Source organism: Paralichthys olivaceus, chromosome 1 (assembly GCF_024713975.1).
Source record: "Paralichthys olivaceus isolate ysfri-2021 chromosome 1, ASM2471397v2, whole genome shotgun sequence".
Classification (NCBI taxonomy): domain Eukaryota; kingdom Metazoa; phylum Chordata; class Actinopteri; order Pleuronectiformes; family Paralichthyidae; genus Paralichthys; species Paralichthys olivaceus.
Genome location: NC_091093.1, coordinates 14,515,125 through 14,536,554, shown reverse-complemented (window position 1 = coordinate 14,536,554; position 21,430 = coordinate 14,515,125). Strand labels below are relative to the sequence as shown.

The window sequence follows — 21,430 nt, the reverse complement described above, 5'->3', positions numbered from 1 at the left end:
TCTCCACTTGAACCATAGAGCAACATATTTTAGAGGCAATCAGCATTTTGGTACATACGATCTTCGGCTCAACGATAGAGGAGTCATTGTTATTGCCTGTTTGTAATTTGTTAAAAACCTATTCATTATATGTCACATGAATCAATGCAATATACATTTGCTAGTTCAAACTAGTAGCTTCCGTTAAGTTTAAATAATCATTATAATTTCAGAATTCCAATTACTTTCTGCTTGATTTTACGTCAGGTAGATTTGCGGGCAGCTAAACAGCTAGGGGGTCCTATCACACGTTGTGGTACCCGGAAGAAGAACTGTGTTGAGCGTCCTCTGGACTATTATCGCTCATATTTAGATGTGCTGAACAGTATGGAGCGACAGTAAGGAGAGTCTGGAGGTTGCCCACAGACTGTATCGACAGCGGGGGTGGAACCATGTCAGTAAACCGGTGTGCGTGGTTACTTTCTCGGCTTCAGCTCCACGCTAACAGCCGGGCTACCCGTTTCACCGCTGGAGCGAGTTGTCATGTGTCTGAGTGGTTACACAAACATCCCCGGGCCAGAAGCGTTTCCTCCAGCAGCTCTCCGCCCAAAGCCCCGGACACCTCTCTGTTCGTCCCCATCTCCCTGAAGACGGACTTCTCGGTGGACGGGAGTGTTGGAGCAGAGCTGACGCAGCCGCTCGCTAAAGGTCAGTACATTCAGATCTGGACCTCCGGGTTGCCAGGTTTGCGGCACAAAACCAGCCTAAGAAACAGCAACCCTGTCTTTGAACTGTTGCTGTTACTGTATTGCTCTGAGTGTTTGGTGCTTGTCTCTACTGACACATCTTTTTTTGTGTCTGTGATTCAGATGAACTGCTGAAAGTTTTGAACCGGTTTTATAAGAGGAAGGAAATGCAGAAGCTGGCCTCAGATCATGGCCTGGATGGTGAGGAAATCATTTCACTGTTGTCAGTGTGTGTGTGTGTCAGACCATAGGGTTTAAGAGTGCTGCATCATTATATATTGTCACAGTGTGACATGTCTACCTAGAAAGCCAGGGGTTTCCCATCATGCACTGAGGTCTAATCATCAAGTTGAAGCCACCTTGATCACAGAAGTAATTCAGACAGAAATGTGACCGGCATGCATTGTCCATTGGTTTTCTTACGTGTTGTATTTTGTATGTGTGTAGCTCGTCTGTTCCACCAGGCCTTCATCAGCTTCAGGAAGCATGTCCTGGAAGGATCATCTCTCCCCGCTGATCTGCACATCATCCTCAGTGACATCTGCTGTGGAGCAGGTTTGTTAGATTCGGTTAAAGCCTCCAGATGTTTGCATGAGTAACTAATTATAGTTGTGAATCGATTCACTTTTAATTTCTGCTGCTCTCAAGGTCACATTGATGACATCTACCCGTACTTCATGCGTCACTCCAAACAAATCTTCCCCATGCTGGACTGTATGGACGACTTGAGAAAGATCTCTGACCTCAGAGTCCCTGCCAACTGGTGTGTAGCTGCTTTTAATTCAACTCATATAATATCGGATTTAACCCTCAGGCACCCACACTGTTGTTTCCATCAAAAAGGTTCTAGGTTTCATTATCTGTATGCATGTGTTATAACTTGCACTCATGGTTATAGTATCTTTCTGTTGGTTTGTTTGTCAGGTACCCCGAGGCTCGTGCCATCCAGAGGAAAGTGATTTTCCATGCTGGTCCCACTAACAGTGGAAAAACCTATCACGCCATACAGCGCTACCTGGCTGCTAAGTCTGGAGTCTACTGTGGCCCCCTGAAACTACTGGCCCATGAGATCTTTGAGAAGACCAATAACGCTGTTCGTATCCTCTTTTCTCTTATTATTCTTGTTGTAATGTCTCACATAGTCTGTTGTGTCTTTGCTATCATCCATCTCTGTGCGTATTCTTAAGACGCCATCTTTTTATATCTTCTGTGTGTGTGCATTTGTGTACCAGGGTGTACCATGTGACCTGGTTACAGGAGAGGAGAGGACGTTCATGGACTTGGAGGGTCGAGCTGCTGGTCACGTGGCCTGCACCATTGAGATGTGCAGTGTCAACACACCTTGTGAGTAAACACAACACATAGCATCAATCAGTAGCATCAAAACAAAACGTTGCTCTGTAGGACATTGTTATCTCATTTTAAATGTAGCTCTAGATATTTAAAGTTACTGTGATTTGCCCATATTTGTGTTTGTTGCTCTCCTTAAAGAAATGCTATGGGGTTTATGAACCAATGATTCATGCTTGTTCTTTAGGTTATACATCAAGTCACTCACACAGCTCTCGTACAATTCGGTTGAATATTTGTCTCCCTGTGGAAACCTCATCAGCTCATATCTGTTTATTAAATATTTTTTTGAACATCATCTGGAATATTTACCACAGGATTGTTTTATTTATGTATCTATTTATTGTCTGTAGATGAAGTGGCTGTAATTGATGAGATTCAGATGATCAGAGATCTTTCCAGAGGCTGGGCCTGGACCAGGGCACTCATGGGTTCGTAACACACACTCAAATTAGACATACAAACAAATACACACAGAAGTAGTGATGGTCAGATGAGATCTTAAGAAATAGTTTCGAGAAATACTCAATTAATTTTAATTAAGAAACTTCTCAACTGTAGGATGAAGACACTTTAATTTTTTTTTAAATAATCTCCCTGTCTGTGAGTATAATCTTTCACAGTGGAGACTGGGGTACACAAAAACCTCATTGTCAGTTTTTAAAGGTGTGGTTAAAAAAATGTCTCTCTTTTCCAATATTTTAGTGCACAGTCAAGCGTTAAATGTTTGGGGAAAAGATCAATTAGTTTTTCATTTCCTTGGTGGATTCATAACAAATACAACAACCACATTTTAAATACTTATAAACATCTGTTCCCTAAACAGGCCTGATTTTTTTTTTTCATCAAGATCCCTGAATCATTCCCTGGGAAAACTGAAAGTGTTGAAAAAAGCCCTGGCGTGGTAATCTGTAGTTTTTGTGTAGCCTGGTTACGAACAATCAACCAACCAACAAACGGGTGAAAATCAAGCCACTCGCACAAAAAATGTCTTATTGATGAAAAACTACAAAACTTCTCTCTGAGTTTTCATATAGTTAGTTAGTTTCATAGCGTTATAATTTGAGTGCTAAAGTCTAAAATTATGCATAGATACATTTAACCTGAAAAGCTCATCTGTCCTCACACATATGTTGAAGGCTCAACTTCTCAAGTGGAGATCTGTGACCTTGTCTTTCCGCTTGTGATTAATTTGGTCCAAAGATAAATGAATGAGCATTTTTTTGCAACAGCAATGATTTATAAAGTTTATCTTTTTCTTTGTTCTGTTTAAATGCTTTGTCTCGAATGATGTTTCCAACCTCTACAGTTAACATTGTCTCTGTCTTGATGCAGGTCTCTGTGCAGAGGAGATCCATGTGTGTGGAGAACCTGCAGCTATCGACTTTATTAGAGAGCTGATGTACACCACTGGAGAGGAGGTGGAGGTGAGGCTGCAGCATGAAGTGCATCAGGAGGGTTGTGGTTGATTCACTTTCCTCATAAGGTTTCTGTCCCTTCATTCCTCTTAAGGTGCACACCTACCAGCGTTTGACTCCATTCTCGATCCTGGATCAGGCTGTGGAGTCATTGGACAACCTGAGACCAGGAGATTGTATCGTCTGCTTTAGTAAAAATGACATTTACTCCATCAGCAGACAGATCGAGGTCAGAGGACTGGAGTGTGCTGTCATTTATGGGAGTTTACCTCCAAGTGAGTGAGTCAATGGTTTTTGATGACATGGAAACTTGTTACGTCTCGGTGCTTAGTTCTAATCCTGACTAAAAAAAAAGTGAGCTAGAAATATGAGAAGATATGTTCATCCACACTAAATTAGTTTTTGTCCATGAAGTGTGTACATGTTGGAGCAGTGTCTAAAAAATCATCAGGATCTTTCTGGGTTCAACTTGTTGATTACAATGGAGCATCCATTAAAAAAAAAACTTATTTGTTTCTGTGATTAACAGGCACCAAGCTGTCACAGGCCAAGAAATTCAATGACCCCAATGACACCTGCAAGATCCTGGTCGCCACAGATGCAATTGGAATGGGCCTCAATCTGTAAGTGCCATCATACGCACTGTAATAATACAAGCTGCACCAGATTTCACACACTCACAGATATCAGCCCTCTACATCTACCTGATTTTTATTTTCATCAAGAATCCATTAATTTTTCTCTGGGAAAATGTGGAAAACATCTATCACATCTATCCATTTCTCTGTATGTCCTTTTTTTCTCCAGGAGCATCAAACGCATCATCTTCAACAGTCTGGTGAAGCCTAATGTCAATGAGAAGGGGGAGAAACAGATGGAGACCATCAGCACGTCACAGGCTCTGCAGATAGCCGGCCGTGCTGGGAGGTCGGTCTCATTTCTCCTCAGAGAATCTCATCGTTGAGGGTTAAAGGCACAACACTCAAGAACATGTTTTTAATCCTGTCTCCTCCGTCTCCTCTCACAGGTTCTCCTCCATATTCAAAGAGGGAGAAGTTACAACCATGCACAGAGATGATCTGCCTGTGTTGAAGGAAATACTCAGTCACTCAGTGGAGCCCATAGAGGTGAACACACACACACACACACACACACACACACACACACACACACACACACACACACACAGAGGCAGCAGCACTGGATGTTAATCTCTCCTCTCTTGTCTCAGACTGCAGGTCTACATCCCACAGCAGAGCAAATAGAGATGTTTGCTTATCATCTACCTGATGCTACTTTATCCAACCTTGTGGTGAGTGTTGTCTTTTCATGGTCACTCCCACCTTCATGTAAAGGTTCAGTGTAAGATTTAGGAGAAAGGGATCTATTGGAACAAATTGAATATAAAATAACCCTTATAATGTTTTCACTATTTCGTTTCATCTGAATTGTATGAATTGTACTTTTCTTTACCCCAGAAAAGGCCCTTTATATTTAAATACTTTATATTTAAATACTTTGTATTTACATCAAGGGGACCCTCTCTATGGAGGCCGCCATGTTTTTTACATTAGTCCAGACTGGACAAACTAAACACCTTTTGAGTTTTTATGACAACTGAAGCTACCACAGGTTCTCTGTCATGTTTGGAAGGAGAGGGTGAGGTGAGGGGTATTCAGCTGCATGTGCAATTTCACCATTAGATGTCACTAAATTCTACACACTGTACTTTTATTTAAGATAAATTCTTTTAACTAATAAAATATATTACTGCTGGTTTTAGTGTCACATTTATTACCACATTTATATATGTTGACCTGAGGTCAAGCTGGTTAACTCAGAGCAGGATAGACTTCTGCTAAACTCCTGACAAACTGAGTGACTCCTCTGCGTGTCTCTTCCCCAGGACATATTTGTCAGCCTCTCTCAGGTGGATGGTATGTATTTCGTCTGCAACATTGACGACTTCAAGTTTCTGGCTGATATGATTCAGCATATCCCACTCAACCTGAGGTCACGCTACGTCTTCTGTACTGCTCCCATCAACAAGAAACAAACTTTTGTATGCACCTCCTTCCTAAAGGTAAGGAGGAGTGGGAGTGAACGAGGGGTGAGATTAAATGAGGTTATTGGAAAGAGAGCAGAGGATTGGCTGATGAGCAGTTGCAATGCTGAGGTGGAATAAACAATAAGTCAGTATTGGGGTCAACAGGAACTGTTGTAAAACGTATAAAGTCCAGGAGTGTCTGAATATATTTTTATGATCTATGTCAAACTTTGTTTATATCACAAAGATAAAACAAGATTAGTTCCTTAATAAAATTAATCTCCTCAGCAAGCAAGCTTTGACATTTATGTTTAGAAGAAAACTCCTAAGCTTGTAGTCACAAGATGTAAAAGCATTTTGATACTAGTTATTTGTTTCTAAATCATGTTGTAACTTTCATTATTGCATTAATACTAATGGTAATATTCTGATACTGGTGAAGACGGTGTTTCATCACATCTCTTTGTGTTGAGCTTTGTGTGCTGCCCGGCACTTACAGTTTGTTTTCTTCTTCTTCTTCTAATTCTTTCAGTTTGCTCGTCAGTTCAGTCGAGATGAACCTCTGACCTTTGACTGGGTCTGTCGACATATCAGCTGGCCTCTGACTCAACCCAAAAACATTAAAGACCTAGTTCACCTGGAAGCTGTTCATGATGTGTTGGATCTTTACCTCTGGTTAAGGTAACACTAGCTTTACCTCTGCCAAGGAGCTTTTTGTTCACCCCTTTGTTTGTTTGTCCATTAGTTATCATCATTATGCAAAGATAACTGAATGGATATATGTTTACATTTTATGTAAATGTTATTTTCAGTTCTACATATTTGTTGGCATTTAGGTTTTATTTTTATATATAGTTACACATTATAAACTTTATGTTTAAACTGTAAAATATCAAGCCTCAATTACATTTCTTTGTCATAAGCTATTCATAAGGACAAAGAAATGCTAATGCTGAAATTGGCACCGACCCCCAAAAATGAATATCGGTCGAGTTCTGTTCATGTCTGCTTGCCTCTCTAATCCTTTTATGTTGATGTCTCTCTCTGTCTGCAGCTACCGATTCATGGACATGTTTCCTGACACTGCCTTGATTCGAGGAATCCAGCAGGAGCTTGACGACATCATCCAACAGGGCGTCCTTAATATTACTCGTCTCATCAGAGCCACTGACGCTAACATCACTAACCCAGTGCAGACACAGAGCAGCAGACGTGAACAAACGAGTGGGAGCAGGGGAGCTGCAGACGGTCATTATTTGACCAACAGCAGAGGTCAGAGTGGACAGAGAGTCTCAGGAGGGACGATGGACAGTTCTCTGTCTAATCGCCTGGTGAGAGACGGGCTGCTGACACCTGATTTGCTGCGGCAGCTGCAGAAGGAGTTTTCCAAAGATCAGAGGCAGAATTCCACCGACCAGCAGGTCCTCGATAAAGAATTTCACAACAATAACAACAAAGGGAAAAGACGAAAGAAGAAATGAAGAGGTTACGTCTTGGTGTCTGCACAGAGTCTATACTGATGCACAGAACCCAATGATGTAAACCTTGAATCAGATCTGGTGGTTTGAAATGAATCAAGACAGTTAATGGGAATCTGTGAGAGATTATAAAAAGATTTTAACCTGAGCTGTAAAACAGCAACATGTTGTTTGAACACAACAGCAGTGTTTTATAGTCTGACATTTACACCACAGTACTGTGACATTGAGGAAGACATGAAATCTCACTTTCACTGTGCTAAAAGCTCAATCTATTTTTTCTACCAATGTCCAAACTGTAACCAGTGATAGGGAACGTCTCTTGTCCAGGATCCTGTGAACGAGCTGCTTTGTTCTTGGTTCTTGTGAAGATGCAGGTATCTGGGGAGAGATTCTCCGTTTGTCTATAGAAGCAGAAAATAACTCACAGAATCACCTTGGAAACATTTAAGAACAACATCAAACTCTAGTGAACTGACTTGTTTGGGTTTATAAATTCACCCCATGGAGATACCACATTCATTGTCAGTTGATTCAGGATTCAGTAAAACTCAAACTGTCATAAATGCTATAAAATGCACTTTTAAGTTTTGCAGTTCTGGTCTAAGTTTCCTGTTTATTCTGTCAACTCAACAAATACAGTATAACCAACTTGTTTTGGGTACACCTGAAGAATTCACTTTCAGCTACTCTACTGAAATCACATTTCTGTGAGTGTACAGCAGACAGTTGGAATAGGTAAGAGTTAGCGCAACCCTGCAAGTGTATTTTTCTTGTTTGTAAATTTAGGTTGTCAGTAAATAAAAAAAAAACTGTTTGTTTTTTAATGTTTCTTGATTTTTTGAGCTACAGTTGAAACACTAACTGAAGTAATGTGAATCTGTGTCTAAATCGCCTGAATGAATGGCAGTTAATATAATTCAATCAAAACTATTGTGTGACTTCAACTGAATATGAGCAACATCAAGCTTGAAAGATAAATAACTGCTAAAACCCATTGTAACGAGAGGAGTTAATATAGTATGGGAATAAAACCCAGTCTGGATGGAATGTAAACCTAAAGAAGAACCGGTACAGTTCCAGGTTGGAGCTATAGAATGACACTCAGTAGAGAGCCAAGTCCTATTAAATTAAACCCTGGATCTGCCCACTGATAAGGGTACGCACCAACATTTTATGGGATTTTTTCCTGAGCCATGCGGCATCCATCTACAAAGTTTCACGGAAATCCTTCAAGTAATTTTTGTGATATCCTGCTGACAAACAGACTGATGAAGGCATATCCTTGTCAGAGGTGATCCACAGACACGTCGGTTTGCTTTAATTCAGTGTCAGTAAGTTGATAGACTTTATCTTTCAAAGAGTCATGAGGCTGAGCTACGGCTTTTCTAAAATGTTAAACACGTCACTGCCCCATTTCCACAACTTGTTGCGAAACTCACGTATCAGTGACTTGGTCATATTTTGAAGATGTTACGATTCTGCACCAGAGACACTAGAAGACAGGGCTGAAGTCAGAGAGGAGGAGGAGGAGGTGGTGGTAGAAAAGGGTTTGGCTTGTTAATCATTGAGATAGTGCTGAGGCTGCTCTCTGTTCTCAGTCAGGACAACATGAGACAATCAGAGTGAGACAGGAGGAAAGAAAGACATTTATATATCTTAATATCTGAATACACTTATAACTTATATGGAAACTGTCCACGGACTGCATCGTGCACTGACACAGAGACACAAACTGAGAAACAAACCAAGTCAAAGGAGTTTTTGTTGTGTTGTGTGTTTCACAACAACATGTTCACTCTTCAACTTGCTTCCCTCTTCTTCTCCAAAATCCAGGAGGACCCCACAAAGAAGGTAAGCGACGTCTTTCAGTATGTCATTTGCAACAGATGAGGTTTTATGAGACTAAACAAGATTGTTGTGATATTTAAATAAAAGAGAGAGAGCAACAGAAGAAACATGCAGAGAGAACTCCAGCCTCCAGATGTTCGCTTAAAAAGAACTTGTTGCCCATTGAAGAGCTGGTGATAATTTACTGCATCAGATTTGTTCATCTTCAGATAACTTCTGGTTTACTTTACTTCTTCTGTTCAGGTCATCTACAAAATCACAACTTTACAACATCCTGATCTGAGCAGCTGTTATGTTGTTACGTTTAAAAGCATGAAATCCCTCTGATTTTAAATGTTGCTCTGTTTCAGCTGACAAAAATGTCTGCAGATCCTGAGCATGCAAATTCAGTTTCAAAGTTCTCTTCAACTGCATTGTTTTGTCAATGTGCACACAAACACGTTCACAAAATGAGAAAGTTAAGGCAGCGCTGAGAGATAAAGGTGCTGTAATGATTAGTTAGTTCCTGAGGAATGATTAACACACTCAACTCCTCTGTTGAGATCAGATGAGATCAACTCACACTCACAGCGGCAAAATATTGACACACTCTCGCACACATAAACACAGAGTGACGGGCAGCCGCAGTGCACTGCAGCCAGAAGGACTTTGTCCCATGAACGTGTTGCCCTGGTGATGGTTTGGCTGAGCACACAGGGTGGGAGAGTGGAAATGTGGATGTATTATGATTTTTGGAATTTATGAAGAATAGCAGTCAGATTGTTCTTATTATTTTGTAGTTATGATAAATAGTTATGCAGATGCTTCTACACATTTTAAAGCATTTTAAACCACATGAAAACCATGCAGACTGAAGAACCCAGCATCTTTGCCAAACAAACAACTCCTATATCATCCAAATCTTTACAACAATAATGTGATATACTATGACTACTGCTATTACCAATAATAATATTCATCATCCTCATCATCATCCATCCATTATCCCTACTACCTTTCCTTTGAGGGTCACATAGGGAGCTGGAGCCAGTGCAAATCACTGCGCTAATACTACAACTACTACAACTGCTACAACAACTACTACTAAGTTATGAATTCATATGGAACCTTTCATACATAAAATGCAGCTCAAAGTGCTTTAGAACAATAAATACTGAATAAATGAAATAAAAGCAAATGCATAAAATACATTAAAGCATGTAGAGGCACATGAAATAAGAAATAACAAGGAAAAGCTCTGACAAGAACAATAAACAAATATAAAAGAATATAATAAATCACAATAGAAAAGCAGCATAACTAAGCTTAGGAAATGCAAGGTTCTTGAACTGATAGAAGGACAGAATAAAAAGGAAGATGTGAGATGAGGATTAAAGGAGAGATGGATGAGATCTCATTCTTTCTTCCTCTCCTTCTTCCTCTGACTCTCTGTCTCCGTCTGTCTCATTCAAGTTCAGTCAGTGATGACTACATCAGCCTGATGTTTCCTTGTTTCTGTTTGCTCTGTCTTTAGGTGGACAGCTTTCTCTACTCAATGTGTCTCCATGACGACCAGCTAAGTGATATCTCGGCCCGTTTCCAGGCTGAAATGAAGAAGGGGCTTTCAGCAGAGAGCAACGCCGCCGCCGCTGTAAAGATGCTGCCAACACATGTCCGCTCCACTCCTGATGGATCAGGTTACTCACATTAGGGCTCTTCACACTTCTTCAGTCCCCTCACGTGGATAACTGTACACATAATGCACACCTACAGCATACAGATGATATGTTTTGGTCTCTCTCCTTCACTCCTGCAGAGAAAGGACAGTTTCTGGTGTTGGATCTCGGAGGCTCCGCGTTTAAAGTGCTCCAAGTTAAAGTGAGAGAGGAAACGGGGTTCAGGAGAGGAGAAGTGGAGATGGAGGAGAGGATTTACCCAATACCACAGGAGAAGCTTGTGGGGAGCGGAGCAGAGGTGAGAAGGTGGAGACAGGAAACATGAACAATAAATAAGCAGGGGGATGAGGGAATGTGGAATTCAGCATGAAAAAAAAGCTTTTTTTGAATCTTTCCATCTTTTTCTTGACTTTGTTTCTCTGTGTCCTTCTCTCTGGCTCTGTCTTTAGTTACTGGACCATGTGTCAGAGTCTCTAAAAGACTTCCTACAGGAGAAGAACATCAGTTTGGAGAAGAAACATCCTCTGGCCTTCACTTTCTCTTTCCCCTGCGAAATGTCCGCCCTCGATCAGGTGATGTCACTCACTTGTTATTCATAACCTGCAGCATAAACCTTTCTGTGTGTCAGCATTGCCGCTGACTTTTTAAGATTTCAATTCTAAAACCCCCTGACCTCTTCCCTGCCTTCTGTAGGGATCTTTGTTAAGCTGGAGTAAGAACTTCCGGGCTCGGGGCCTTCAGGGGAAGGATGTGGTTCAGGCCCTCAGAGAAGCCATTGGCAGAACTGGGGTATGAGCTTTTCTTCATTCGTTCATGAGACAGGCAGACTGAGACATGAACTATTGTAGCTTATTTAAGCCGAGACTTCTGTTCAAAGAAACTTCTAGTCGTTCTGCAGCATTTGGGTCTCATTGCTGACATCATCTAAACTGATGCCACCACTGAGAGACTGTGTCCACGACTGTATGGGCTTTTGTTTACTAAGGTAAAGATGCATCACTCTGTAACTCACTCTGCAGGGGATGGATACAGAGGTGTTAGCTATGGTGAACGACACTGTAGCCACCATGATGACCTGTGGTTTTGAAGACAAGTACTGTGAGATAGGACTCATCATTGGTGAGTACATTCATATCATATTTCTGATTTATACTTTTACACAACTTTAAATCAGAGAAGTATTGTATTTTTTATACGACTATATTTATTAGACAGCTGTAGCACTGTATAGTTAAAATACACACCTTCCATTTCATACATTTCTACTAATAAAACTGAAAAGCTGCAATAAAAATATTTAAATAAAATAAAATGATCTGACACCTTCCTTATATTACATGTTATAATCAACTGGCAACATATGAGGAAATTAATGTTCCACCTTTGGTTAATATACTCCTCCCTCTAGTGGTTCACTGCAATATTGCACGTGTGTGTGTGTGTGTTTGTGTACTTTGCAAACATTTTCACAAAGTGATTTAGAGTTAAGTTTAGAATTAGGATAAGGCTAAATTAAACTCACATTAAGGTTAGTTACTGACTTTTTATCTTAAGGATACTTTAATGTAGCCAGTGCAAGTTCATTTTAATGATTCCAATGAACCTAATAAATACAACTGTGTGTATTTGCTGTGTGATGTGTGTTTAGGTACAGGCACCAATGCGTGCTACATGGAGGAGCTGCGTCACATTGACCTGGTGGAGGGAGACGAGGGCAGGATGTGTGTGAACATTGAGTGGGGGGCATTTGGAGACGACGGGGCTCTGAGGGATTACGTCACTGAGTTTGACAGAGAGGTGGACGCAGCCTCCAACAACCCTGGGAAACAGATGTAAGGAGAGTGATGCAATAATTGTACAGGCAGAGCATGAGTGACACAGTATTATATTTCAAGCCACTTATTTCTCTGTTAACACCTGACTGTAAATCCTGATTGCAGCTTTGAGAAGATGGTGAGTGGGATGTATCTGGGCGAGTTGGTGAGGCTGGTTGTGTTAAAGATGGCTAACTTGGGACTGCTGTTTGATGGACATGTGTCCAGTGCTCTGAGGACCAAAGGAAAAGTAACCACTGCACACGTGGCAGCCATGGAGGAGTAAGTCTCCTTTAATTTAGTGTCACGCTGCGTCTGCCTGAGAACAGTGAGATGTTCTAAAGCTCTCCATCTTTCTCAGGTATAAAAATGGTCTGGAGAACACCAGACGCATCCTCACGGGCCTCGACTTGACCCCTTCAGACAACGACTGCATCGCTGTTCAACATGTCAGCACCATCGTGTCCTTCAGGTCCTCAAACCTGGTGGCTGCAGGACTGGCTGCCATTTTGACTCGAATCAAGCAAAACCGGAAATTGAGGACGTTCAGGATCACTGTGGGTGTGGATGGAACATTGTACAAGACCCACCCGCAGTAGGTTATTACCTGGAAAGTCATACTCATGGGTCAACGGTGCACATCAGATGAAAAACATTAATACATGTCGCAGTAGGCAAGACATGTGTATGAATAATGAAAAGATTGTTGACTGGCCTGTTACAGATTTATTCCTTAGAAAGTTCATTTTTTTATTTTAAATAACACGTTGTTTCCTGTGCCACCCACACAGATCCAGATCAGAGTATAAATCTGTTGCTGTTTGACAGAGGTGACAAGACATTCAAAGACTAAATTTAGATTTACCAGCGCTCTCTTTTTACTTGGAAGATGTTTTCACTAATTCTCATATAAGAGATCCATCCACATCCATCAATATCTATACCACATACCCTTTGAGGGTTGCAGGGGAAGCTGGAGCCAATCTCAGCTGACATTGGGCAAGAGGGCGGGTACACCCTGGGATCACCCAATTAAATGTGCGACAAGAATGTCCCCTTACATTCAATCTAGCTGCCTGATATTTCACACGGGTTAGGGTTCGGCAATTATCTTGATATATTCTCCTTTACCAGTCTCATTGTCAAAACCTTGAACTGGTCACATTGTTATAATATGATAAAATAAATGGAAAGGCATTGAAATCAATATAATTATATATTCTTATGAACCAACTCACCATTGTGTGTCAGACCTCTACATTGAGATAGCACAATATGTTGTTGCAGCAGGTTACCAATAGAGGTCCTCAGAGTTTGACTCCTTGTGTTTCAGGTATCCTAAACGTCTTCATAAAGTGGTGCGGCGGTTGTTTCCTGAGTGCCAGGTCAGATTTGTCCTGTCAGACAGTGGCAGCAGTAAAGGAGCTGCTCTGGTATCAGCAGTCGCTCAACGTCTGGCGTTGCAGAAGAGGAAGGTCAGGATCCTGTGTGTTTCTTCACCTGTCTTATCACCATGCATAAAAAGACAACTCACACATGGTGTCTCTACTTGTGTTCCAGGTGGATGAGACACTGTCTCTCTTCAGGCTGAGCTCCGAGCAGCTCCAGCTGGTGAAGGCCAGAATGAGGGCGGGGCTGGAGGCAGGGCTGACGGGAGAAGGTCCCTCTGAAATCAAGATGCTGCCTTCGTTGTACTGCCCACCTGATGGCACAGGTCAGGATGATGTCGCTTTCAACTTCAACACGAGATGTAGCTTCTTTAACAAAACAAGTGGCCTATTGCTTTTTTTAATTGCCCATGTTAAGGTGAATATATATTTAGATGAATTAGTCGCAACTGATGGCAAGAACACAGCAGCAAAAAGGACACGTGCAAGGATGGACAAACAGGCATAAGGTCAAAAAAAAATCTGCAGATTAAAAGAGGGAAATAAGACTATTTATATTGAAAAATGAATCTACTAAGTGTATACAGGTGACACAGACATTGTGGGAAAAACAAAGGTAGGCAGTAGCAGAGTTCCAGACCAGGCCATAGACTCTAAAAATCAGCAAACTAACTTTCTGTGTTTTCTTCTGAAGAGCATGGGAAATATCTCGCCCTGGATCTGGGAGGCACAAACTTCAAAGTGATGCTGGTGAACTTTAAAAAAGGTCTGCAACAGAACTCTCAGGTCTACCACAAGATTTATACCACCCCACTGGAGATAATGCAGGGGTCCGGAGAGGAGGTAAGACACAGATGGCAGCCAACACAGACCACATGGATCTTGTTTTTTAGTGAATTATTTATGAGCACTTATTGAGTATTCTTATTACTGAGCAAACAAGTAGATTCCATCGTTGAAATAAGCCTGAGAGAAATTGCGGGTGGAATTAAATTTCCTAAAAAAAAAACTGTACTGTACAAACACAGTTTTTATCCATAACTTTGCTCCATCTCTTCCTCTCTGTCTGCCCCCAGTTGTTTGATCATTTTGCGGAGTGCATCAGTGACTTCTTGGACTACATGGGGATAAAAAACGCTCATCTTCCTGCGGGCTTCGCCTTCTCTTTCCCCTGCGAGCAGATGGCCATTGACAGGGTGAGTGTTGAATTCTGGATCTTGGGCTTGAGTTTGGTTATGTTTGGTTTATTTGTTAGAGGTTGAAGTTGCTATCAGTTATTAAATTAGAAGCTTTTCAAATGCATCTTAAATCTAGGCTATAGCAAACCAAAAAGACACCATTATGGGCGACTGTGGCTCAGGAGATGGAGCAGGTCGTCCTCTTACCACAAGGTTGGTGGTTTGATCCATATCTCCTACAGTCGGATTTCTGAAGTGTCCTTGGGCAAGATACTGTACCCAAATTGCCCCTGAGACTGTGACGCAGTGTGTGAACCATGTATGATAGAAAAAAGAGCTTTGAGTCGATAAGACTAGTAAAGCAGCTATATAAGTACATTTGTGTCCTTTTCCAACCTTTCTGCAGTGCACACTGTTGAGCTGGACCAAAGGCTTCAAGGCCACAGACTGTGAAGGACACGATGTTATGGACATGCTGCAGGACGCCATCAAGAGACGCAACGTGAGTCAAGAGAGCTTTTTGTAATCATGATCAGAGTTTGTCAGATGATGTGACAGAATAATGCAGTGCTCCTTCCTATCGGTACATATTTCTAACAGTTATACTGAACCTGCAATGTGCACTGAACTGTTTTTATTCCATTAAATTAATTATGAAGACAAATAATGAGATGTCCCCTTTGACACAACATTAGATTACATGAGTGATGTGACACGTGCTTGTCTTTAATGTTAATAACATATATGTGATGTGGCTTACAAATAACATGTATGTGCATGTGCTTGTTTAGGAGTTTGAGTTGGACATAGCAGCTGTAGTCAACGACACAGTCGGGACCATGATGAGCTGTGCCTATGAAGACCCTCAGTGTGAAATTGGACTGATTGCTGGTATGTGGTCTGAGAGTGAGGATATGTTTATGAAGGGAGGACCTTGTCTCTGGTCCTTCCTGTGCAGCGTGCTGCTCGACACATTCTTTGCTTTCAGAATAAAGCTAAGACTGAGTTTAAGGTTAAGTTTAAGGTAGCACTTCAGATTATGTTTGTATGTAAGATAGTGATTTTTGTGATTTGAGCATTTAGAGGAGTCCCTCACACTTACTGAAGTAATGCTTAGCACTCAGTGAGTAAGATAGAAGATAATGGTTTTGAACTCCTGCTGTAACATTTACAAAAGTGTAATTGATGATGGAATATTGTGGCCATATGAAGAAAAATAATGTCGTAATATCACAAGAAAAAAGTTGAAATATTACAAAAATTAACTAGTAATTGAGAATAAAGTTGTAATTTTATGAGAAAAAAGGCATAATATTACAAGAAGACATTTTTTAAGAAATAAGAAGCAAGAAGAACCTCTTTCTGATTCAAATATTTCTTGAGAAACTACGAAACCACTTTGATTTTCACGCAGATTAATGTCGCCCACTACCAAATATTTCCTCCTCCACCACAGAGGCAACGTCCTCCAAGTCTGTGTGGTTTTCTCTTCAGAGCAGACACAGTCTCAACACAATGTTTCCAAAGTCCTGATACTTATGATATCGTGGTGCTTGTTTTGTGTTTTGTTATTTGTGACACCTAAACTAAAGTATAACTTTACAAGATGCTCCACATTCCTTATTTCAACACAGGCGGCAAGCAGATCTACTGATATTCCCTCTGTAAAATGACACGTAGCATAAAATTACGACTTTATTCTGGTAATATCAAAACTTTATTCTCATAATGTGAAGTATTTTCTAATCTTTAAGTGGCCCTAATCGTCTGTCTGCTATAATAAAAGAACCCTGTGATTATTTTTCACAGGAAACGGCACTAATGTTTGTTACATGGAGGAACTGAAGAACATCAAGAAGACTGCACAAAAGAAAAGACAAATGGTGAGGAGGTGTGAAGCAGAGGGGATAAGGTTAAAGAACCCTCACTGACAGCTGACAGTGTTCAGCTTGTTTGGTGAGGTTGATAGAATTTGTATGGAGGATAACTCTTGTGCACTCAGCAGGACGATGGGACGGTGTGTATAAACACAGAGTGGGGAGGTCTGGGTGATCACGGCTCTCTGGATGATATCATCACACCTTATGATGCTGAGGTCGACCTGAACTCGCTTAACCCTGGAAGACAAAGGTTAGAAACTCTCACTGTGGACGTGGATACTGACCTTTAATGCTCCGTGCTCGACCATCATCCATAAATTAAATCTGTTCATTTAGCACGTAGTGATTTAGCTTGTGACAAGATTTCCACACTTTATATGTGCATGGGTGGACTTTCTCAAATTATTTGCATGAATCACTTGGTTGTGTTAAGGCTTCATATTTTATCGAACCTGTAACATGGGGTGGTCACGCCCATGTAACGGTTTTAACAAATTCTTTGTGTGTGTTTGTGTTCAGGTTTGAAAAACTGACCAGTGGGATGTATTTGGGTGAAGTTGTCCGTCAGACATTACTGGATTTAACCAGAGGAGGTTTGTTGTTCAGAGGAAACATCACCAACGCTTTAAAAGCACCTGGAATGTTCCAAACCAAATACCTATCACAAATAGAGAGGTAGGGAAACACCTGTCACCTTATTCAATATTCAATAAGCAAACACTTGAATTTATATGCCGGTGTGATGCGGGTCGTTTCTCCCCCTAGGGATCGTCTGGCTCTACTGCAGGTCAGATCTATTCTCCAGGGCCTCGGGCTCGACAGCACTTGTGACGACAGCATCATTGTAAAAGAGGTAGGAGACAGAAAAAGATGGGCAGGGGTTCGTAGTTTGTTTTTGAAGTAAGGTCTAATTAAAAAACAAGTCTCTCTATCACCCTCACACAATCAGATGTCAGAAATACCTGTGGCCCTCGCAGGACTGTAATAAGCACAACCAATCATTTCATTTGGATCGAAGTCACATATTCACAAGTCGTAGAGACTTATACCGCTGAAGCAGAGGCTATAGTCGGCCTCTAGAAGTTGTCTGGCAGTGTGTGTTCATGTGTTTTGGCAGCGTAGCTTTGACGAGAGGGCTGATTGGTGGCGGTGGGATGTATCGATTGCATTTTTTCAAAGTGTACCCTGTTCTTGCTGCCTTTTCCAGGATTACCAACGCTAGCTTTAAACTCCCTCGCTAAGACTTACTAGTGACCCCACATGCACATTGGAGAGTCCTTAAAACAACAAATGAAGCCATTACTAATGCAGAAGACAAAACCATGTCACCCATCAATCAGATGTGAAACTGTCTGGTGCAGTAAACTGCGGCTGCGTTAGTAATGCTAATGGTTTGTCATTGGTAGGTGTGTGGAGCAGTGTCTCGTCGTGCAGCTCAGCTGTGCGGGGCAGGAATGGCGGCCGTGGTGGAGAAGATCAGAGAGAACCGAGGACTGGACCATCTCAACATCACCGTAGGGGTGGATGGGACACTCTACAAACTACACCCACAGTAAGTTATTCTTTTGTTGTAGTCACTCTCAACACCTACCTTATTTGGTTTTGATGAATTACCTCTGCTGTTTCTAGTTTCTCTGAAGTCCTCCAGGAGACGGCCAGAGTTTTGGCTCCCCAGTGTCATGTGAATTTCGTCCAATCAGAGGAAGGCAGCGGGAAGGGTGCGGCCCTCTTCACCTCCGTTACAAGACAGAGGGAGGAGATGTGACTTGAAATGACTTGCTCTCATTTTCTTTGCTCTTTTGTCTCCTGCAAATTGAATTGTGTAAATTTGGGAGAACTTCAGACTTTCATATGTTGGATTCACCAGCCGCCGCTTTAGACAAGACAGCAAAGAGCTTCACCTGGAGTTTCTGGATCACCAACAGGCCTCCGACCTGCGACTGTTTGTGTTTTGTTGTATGACCAGCAAAGACTGAAGAAATGCTGCCAGTGATTAAATCACTGTCCCTAATAATGTTTAATGGACCAGATTCCAATTTATGGATTTAAGCAAAATCACGATAAAGCTTCTCAACCTGCTTCTATATGTTTAGAGACAAGATTGGTCCCTTAAGAATGTCCTCCCCTTGTTGTTGGCTCTGTATGACAGATGCATTACACACAATGTGTAACTGACACAACACATATACATGACTCTTCCTTTTATTTCTCAGTTCTTGAGGCTTTAAATCAAACTCTTTCACTTTCCAACCATTAACAAGTCAGCCGTGGGACAAGTGTCACATGTTAATGTTAGCAAAGCACTGATTCCACTCCTGCCCTCTGATAATACTGTAGCTATGATGAGTTTGTTTTCTATTTGTGTCTATACAAATAACAGCTTGTCTTTTTGTTCAACTACAATGCAGTAATATCTATCAGTGATTCGATTGTGTGTATGAGTGTGTGTGTGTGTGTGTGTGTGTGTGTGTGTGTGTGTGTGTGTGTGTGTGTGTGTGTGTGTGTGTTAGTCAGCAGTACTTCAGTATTGATGAAGGCCAGAGGGAGGATAAGAATGCTGCTGACCATATTTCCCAAAAAGACAAAACAACTGTTGCTCTGTTCAGTGCTTCTGGACGGACTCTTGAGTCCTTGTGATCGCCTGTCTGTCCTTCTGTCTGTCTGTCTCTCTGTCTGTCTCTGTCTGTCTCTGTCTCTCTGCTCTCGGTCAGTCTCATTTTGGTCATTCTGCCCATGTGGTTTATCTGTCTGGCTGGATCCCTGCCCGTCTGCCAGATTGAAATAAGAGTACAGGCAGAAACATGGAGAAATTGACAGACATAAAACTTTTATCTAACTGAAACTTTAACACGTTTAAGAGTGAGCTGAAGATGGATTGAGTATTATGATTACATTTTTTATCATTCAAAACATTTCTTTTTATATGTCTTTGTGAATATGAGGTTTGGATGATTTAAAAAAATATATTTAGGTATTAAATCTTTTTGATTTTGTATAAATTGTACATTACAATTTTCAATTGCCTGATCTGACAATATTGCAGAGGGAATAAAGAGTGGAATGATCGGTTAATCCGATAATCTATTCATGAGAGATTACATGATGTGTAGAAGATGAAGGCAGGTAGGCAGAAAGCAGCAGCGTGCAAAGAATGAAAGAAATAATGAAGAATGAAAAGCAAAGCATCAAGACAGATAGTCTGAAGGAATTAGGAAACAAATTAGAAAGGATTAAAGAAAGGAAGGAAGGGAGTGTATGGGGAAAGGGTGCGTGCTAACAGGAGTGAAACTGAAGCTAATCTGTCAGGGATTAACAAATTAGACTGCTGCAGATGAGGGCCATGTCTCTCTCTCTCTCTCTCTCACACACACACACACACACACACACACACACACACACACACACACACACACACACACAACCAGACACAGAAAGCAATAATCCCACACTGTCCTAGTGGTGACCTGCAGTAGTTTCACAGTTGAACTACACCTGCACTAACGCTGCAGCTTCGATGCAGCCACACAAATACAGCTGGTCTGCTGACTCAGTGAAGTGACTGATACAGAGCAGGTCATGCTTTCTTTTCCTCTCACTCTCTCTAAATGTGCACTTTCCATTTCCTCTTGTTTTGTCCATATGTTCATCCTATTTCAACTTCCTCCTTCCCTACTTTATCTTTTCCTTTCATTTTAGTTGAAAAAAACTTGTTAGAAATACCTCTCACGATTTTCCCTGAAAGGTCAAAGCAAGGTGTGTGTGTGCTGCACTGTATATTCACTCTCTTTGTGTGTGTGTGTGTGTGTCTTTGTCTCCCCTGTGAAGCAACAATAAGAGCCTTCACACACAAAACCAGAAATGGTCACCAGTTGAGACATTGGTTCTTCAGCTCTGGCTCTCTAAAGGTTGTGTTTTTAAATACTCTCAGAGAGCACCAGCTTTCAAATTTATATACACGGTAAGTAATCTTCAACAATGAATGAAGGTTTGAAGCCAGAATTTGAACGTCTGTGTGGAGAGGACAGTCGGAGAACGAAACAAGACAAAGCCTCAAAACATCCCTGCGGTGACAACTGTTGTGAGCCATGTCCTGTGGATCATGGGAAACTTCTATCAATGAAGGTAACTGAATTGTTTAGAGGGTGGAGAACCTTTTTCCTATGGAGGACCATTTGAATTTTTTGGGCCTTTCTTAATTATTGACCACATCACTAATCTCTCTAATGCGATGGTTCTGCTTCTCCTCTTCTGAACATCTGATAGCTGATGGTAATGATGACGATGTTACTAGCTCCTTTTCCGGGTTTGAGTCAGACAAGCTTGTGTCAACACTGATAATAATTGCTTACAGCAGGTGAGTGTACTGTTTTGTACTAAACAGACACTAATTTAAGTGAAGGTCTCTTCAGAAATAGAGAATCCTCAGAATCAACTGGTTCCACATTATACTACATGGCAAATATGTTCTGCTCCATTTGTTTGATTTCCATGTGCTGACACCTCTTGCCAAATGGTTGAAGGCTTCCTGCAAAAGCAAATACTCAGACTTCATAGCAGGCTTTTGTTCTTGCACGGTAGGAAAACCAATAGTGTTTAATTTCACTTTCCATGCAACTCCAGTTCAGCTGCATGTTTTCCAGCTGTAC

General features: G+C 41.3%; 2 protein-coding genes across 4 annotated transcripts; both read left to right on the top strand.

The window, feature by feature from the left end:
• Positions 1–273: 273 nt before the first annotated feature.
• On the top strand, positions 274–7,845 carry supv3l1 (SUV3-like helicase). Its single transcript, XM_069522680.1, has 16 exons — positions 274–687; positions 849–926; positions 1,173–1,280; positions 1,374–1,488; positions 1,650–1,818; positions 1,958–2,069; positions 2,429–2,506; positions 3,411–3,502; positions 3,588–3,768; positions 4,023–4,116; positions 4,301–4,420; positions 4,521–4,620; positions 4,725–4,805; positions 5,400–5,576; positions 6,073–6,221; positions 6,595–7,845. Exons 1-16 carry the CDS (start codon positions 432–434, stop codon positions 7,019–7,021), a joined length of 2,337 nt encoding a protein of 778 aa, XP_069378781.1. The 5' UTR covers positions 274–431; the 3' UTR covers positions 7,022–7,845.
• A 661-nt stretch (positions 7,846–8,506) lies between these two features.
• LOC109636918 (hexokinase HKDC1-like) lies at positions 8,507–19,856 on the top strand. 3 transcript variants are annotated; one of them, XR_011240704.1, is made up of 22 exons: positions 8,507–8,872; positions 10,383–10,545; positions 10,665–10,822; positions 10,974–11,096; positions 11,218–11,313; positions 11,544–11,643; positions 12,173–12,356; positions 12,465–12,620; positions 12,700–12,933; positions 13,672–13,813; positions 13,899–14,052; positions 14,421–14,569; positions 14,803–14,922; positions 15,311–15,406; positions 15,696–15,795; positions 16,714–16,787; positions 16,910–17,034; positions 17,304–17,459; positions 17,550–17,637; positions 18,191–18,336; positions 18,414–19,251; positions 19,295–19,856. XR_011240704.1 is itself a non-coding variant. In XM_020098952.2 (21 exons), exons 1-21 carry the CDS (start codon positions 8,810–8,812, stop codon positions 18,547–18,549), a joined length of 2,763 nt encoding a protein of 920 aa, XP_019954511.2. In that variant the 5' UTR covers positions 8,507–8,809; the 3' UTR covers positions 18,550–19,856. The 3 variants fall into 3 exon arrangements, 2 of the variants coding, with proteins under 2 accessions (XP_019954511.2, XP_019954510.2); XM_020098952.2 differs by having other exon boundaries at positions 18,414–19,856; XM_020098951.2 differs by having other exon boundaries at positions 8,599–8,872; positions 16,907–17,034; positions 18,414–19,856.
• The last annotated feature ends 1,574 nt before the right edge of the window (positions 19,857–21,430 follow it).

Excerpts from the sequence above, each read along its gene's own strand:
- LOC109636918 (XM_020098951.2), top strand. The coding sequence starts at position 8,810 with ATGTTCACTCTTCAACTTGCTTCCCTCTTCTTCTCCAAAATCCAGGAG. Across the intron at positions 11,097-11,217 it reads AAATGTCCGCCCTCGATCAG|GGATCTTTGTTAAGCTGGAG; the intron begins GTGATGTCACTC and ends TGCCTTCTGTAG. Across the intron at positions 14,053-14,420 it reads CTGCCCACCTGATGGCACAG|AGCATGGGAAATATCTCGCC; the intron begins GTCAGGATGATG and ends TTTCTTCTGAAG.
- supv3l1 (XM_069522680.1), top strand. The coding sequence starts at position 432 with ATGTCAGTAAACCGGTGTGCGTGGTTACTTTCTCGGCTTCAGCTCCAC. Across the intron at positions 1,489-1,649 it reads CTCAGAGTCCCTGCCAACTG|GTACCCCGAGGCTCGTGCCA; the intron begins GTGTGTAGCTGC and ends TTTGTTTGTCAG. Across the intron at positions 3,503-3,587 it reads CCACTGGAGAGGAGGTGGAG|GTGCACACCTACCAGCGTTT; the intron begins GTGAGGCTGCAG and ends ATTCCTCTTAAG.